General features: G+C 42.7%; 1 protein-coding gene across 1 annotated transcript in view; it reads right to left on the reverse strand.

The window, feature by feature from the left end:
- LOC118425078 overlaps positions 1-1,611 on the reverse strand; it is a 5,092-nt gene extending 3,481 nt beyond the window's left edge. The window contains exon 1 of the mRNA XM_035833897.1: positions 1,603-1,611. Within this exon, the coding sequence (XP_035689790.1) occupies positions 1,603-1,611 (9 nt within the window). The remainder of the gene's footprint in view (positions 1-1,602) is intronic.
- Positions 1,612-2,919: the final 1,308 nt, after the last annotated feature.

Below are 2,919 nucleotides of genomic sequence, written 5' to 3' on the forward strand. Positions count from 1 at the left end.
AATGAATGAATGAATGAATGAATGAATGAATGAATGAATGAATAAATGAAAAGTTGCAAAAGGATATCGGAAAACGGGCACTGAAGTTGTATTAATAAAGATGTCAAAGTCAATTCCGAAGTCAAAGAATATACGGTAAAAGAACAGAAATGTAGAATCTGAAGTACTGTTCTGCATGCATATTCTGTGTGTTAAATCATTTGTCCAACCTTCCTGCCCATTTGAATTTCATAATCAAGGCTTTTTTTAAACATTTTTTGTTGTTATTCAAAAATGAGGCCAAAGCATTATAGAAAATGCTAACGCTTTACTTCAAACACCTGGAATGAACACAATAGGGACTTGACCCTCCAATTATTTGGAAGAAATCCGTCGACGTTAGAAGCTTAGGTCGACATATGTTGAAGTAATAAAGCGTTAGCATTTTTCGACAAAGTAGTCTTAGACTACCAACTATGAGACCACAGCATGTCTAAAACAGACCCTGTTCTTATTAATTTCCCGCTGTCCAAGTACGTATTTAATACTGTCCAAACGTGTGCGTAGCTCATACTGTCCAAGCACGTAGCTTATTCTGTCCAAGCACGAAGCTAATACTGTCCAAGTACGTAGCTAGTACTATCCAAGCACGTAGATACTACTGTCCAAGTACGAAGCTAATACTGTCCTCGTACGTTGCTAATACAATCGAAGCACGAAGCTAATACTGTCCAAGTACGCAGCCAATCTCGTCTTACCACGAATCAGATGAACGGCTGAGAAGCCCTTGGTTGAAACCCCCAACATGCCACGATGTTGACTCTTGAAATTTACTCACTTCACTCGTGAGAATCTGTGCTTCGCCCCGACAACGCGTGTCTCTCTGACTTGAGTCACTAGACGCTCAATGGAGGACCCGTGATGTAAGCTCTAGGCAAAGTCTGCCCCTGACCATAACGAGACAGTAGTCTTCCCACCCAATACGTAGGTAAAAGTGATGAATACAAAGACTGAACAAGCTACTTTCACCATGAATTAGGTCAGCGGGGAAGAGGTCCAAACCTTGGATAGGTGCTTGGCCTCACTTCACTCAGGTTGAAACTAGTACTGAGGGTCTGCATGCTCTTTTCCGTAAGGCGTAGGCAGGCCTTTTTAATTCCCGTAATTCGTAGGGTAAGCTATTTTATTTCACGTAATTCGTAGTGAGGATGGAAAATTTACCGTAAAGCGTAGCCAGTGTATTTCACGTAAGGCGTAATCTGGCCTAAAAATTTCACGTAAAGCGTAATTAAGCCTAAAAATTACCCGTAAATCGTAGCCTGGCCTCCCAAATTTCGTAAGTCGAAACGTAGTCTACCAGTAAATTTAGTCCTTCAAAACACAGGAAATTGCGTTTCAGAGGATCAAGATTTCAAAATTTCGCCGGACCTCACTTGCGACTCCTTTTACCTTCGGTCATCGACATGGTAAAAATATGGTATATACCCTCGAAAATCTTCTTTTTTTTGCAAATAGAAATGTCATTGAAGTTAGCTGAGAAGGGGTTGTACTAATAGCTCCATGGAGCCAGCTCCATGGAGCCAGCTCCATGGAGCTATTAGTACAACCCTGCTCCCTACCTACCAGCTCCATGGAGCCAGCTCCACGCACTTTGAATACATAGCCACGTTTCACGTCACTTTCAAGAGAAATTTATATGGGGCCGCCCTTGTAAACGAAAAACAAGTTTCATGGAGCCAGCTCTATGAACTTTGAATGTATACAATTGGTTCTCGTCACCACAGGAAAAATATTTATATAGTCCGCTATGGGGCTGCCCTTGTAAACGAAAAACAAGTTTCATGGAGCCAGCTCTATGAACTTTGAATGTATAAAATTGGTTCTCGTCACCACAGGAAAAAAAATATTTATATAGTCCGCTATGGGGCCGCCCTTGTAAACGAAAAACAAGCCGCTATGGGGCCGCCCTTGTAAACGAAAAACAAGCTCCATGGAGCCAGCTCCACGCACTTTGAATACATAGCCACGTTTCACGTCACTTTCAAGAGAAATTTATATGGGGCCGCCCTTGTAAACGAAAAACAAGTTTCGTGGAGCCAGCTCTATGAACTTTGAATGTATACAATTGGTTCTCGTCACCACAGGAAAAAATATTTATGTTGTCCGCTATTGGGCCGCCCCTTTAAACAAAAAAGACGTTTCATGAAGCCAGCTCTATGAACTTTGAATGTATACAATTGGTTCTCGTCGCCACATGAAAAATCTTAGTCCGCTATGCAACATTCTTTGTAGAGCCAGTAGAGGCGGGTTTGATACTATGTTACGCCACCGCGGATCTGAGATTATTATCATCGCCTTCCTGGTGGGACCTAAAACGGGGGTCTCGTGCTCGAGGACTCATTACTCAATGCATTGGGTACCTTCTGGGATGCAAAATACACCAGATAATACTATTATTATTAATAATTGTCAAACGGGTGCCTTCGGGTAAGTGGACATGTTCTATTAACCTCTCATATTCTATAACAAAACAGAAGATGGGAAAATAAGGTTGAGTCTTGGGACAGGTGTAGATCTCCCACGCGGGACTTCGTCATGGCCTTCGGGGCAACCCATTTTATTATTGTGCAACTTCTTATCCATACATGTTTTTATTGTTTGTTTTTCCGGCACTAGCATTGTCTGCCCGGCCCCCCTCCGGTTATCAGTCGGTGAGCTGCTAGATAATTGTTACAGGCTGTGACAAGCCACGGTGGGAGTTTCACGGTGGGCAAGCCGTAAAACGCTTTGTAACGATTAGCAGGGAGGTGTCGCATTCCTCAGTACACGGTCCCGTAAACAATGCCCTCCAAGCAGAGGTTGGGTTTCGAGATGAATTTGAAGTCTTTTTATTCATTTTTGCCGGACTTTCTAATTTTGAGGATGGTCAGCCCCGCTCTT

The sequence above is a fragment of the Branchiostoma floridae genome, chromosome 10 (assembly GCF_000003815.2).
Source record: "Branchiostoma floridae strain S238N-H82 chromosome 10, Bfl_VNyyK, whole genome shotgun sequence".
In the NCBI taxonomy this organism is placed as follows: domain Eukaryota; kingdom Metazoa; phylum Chordata; class Leptocardii; order Amphioxiformes; family Branchiostomatidae; genus Branchiostoma; species Branchiostoma floridae.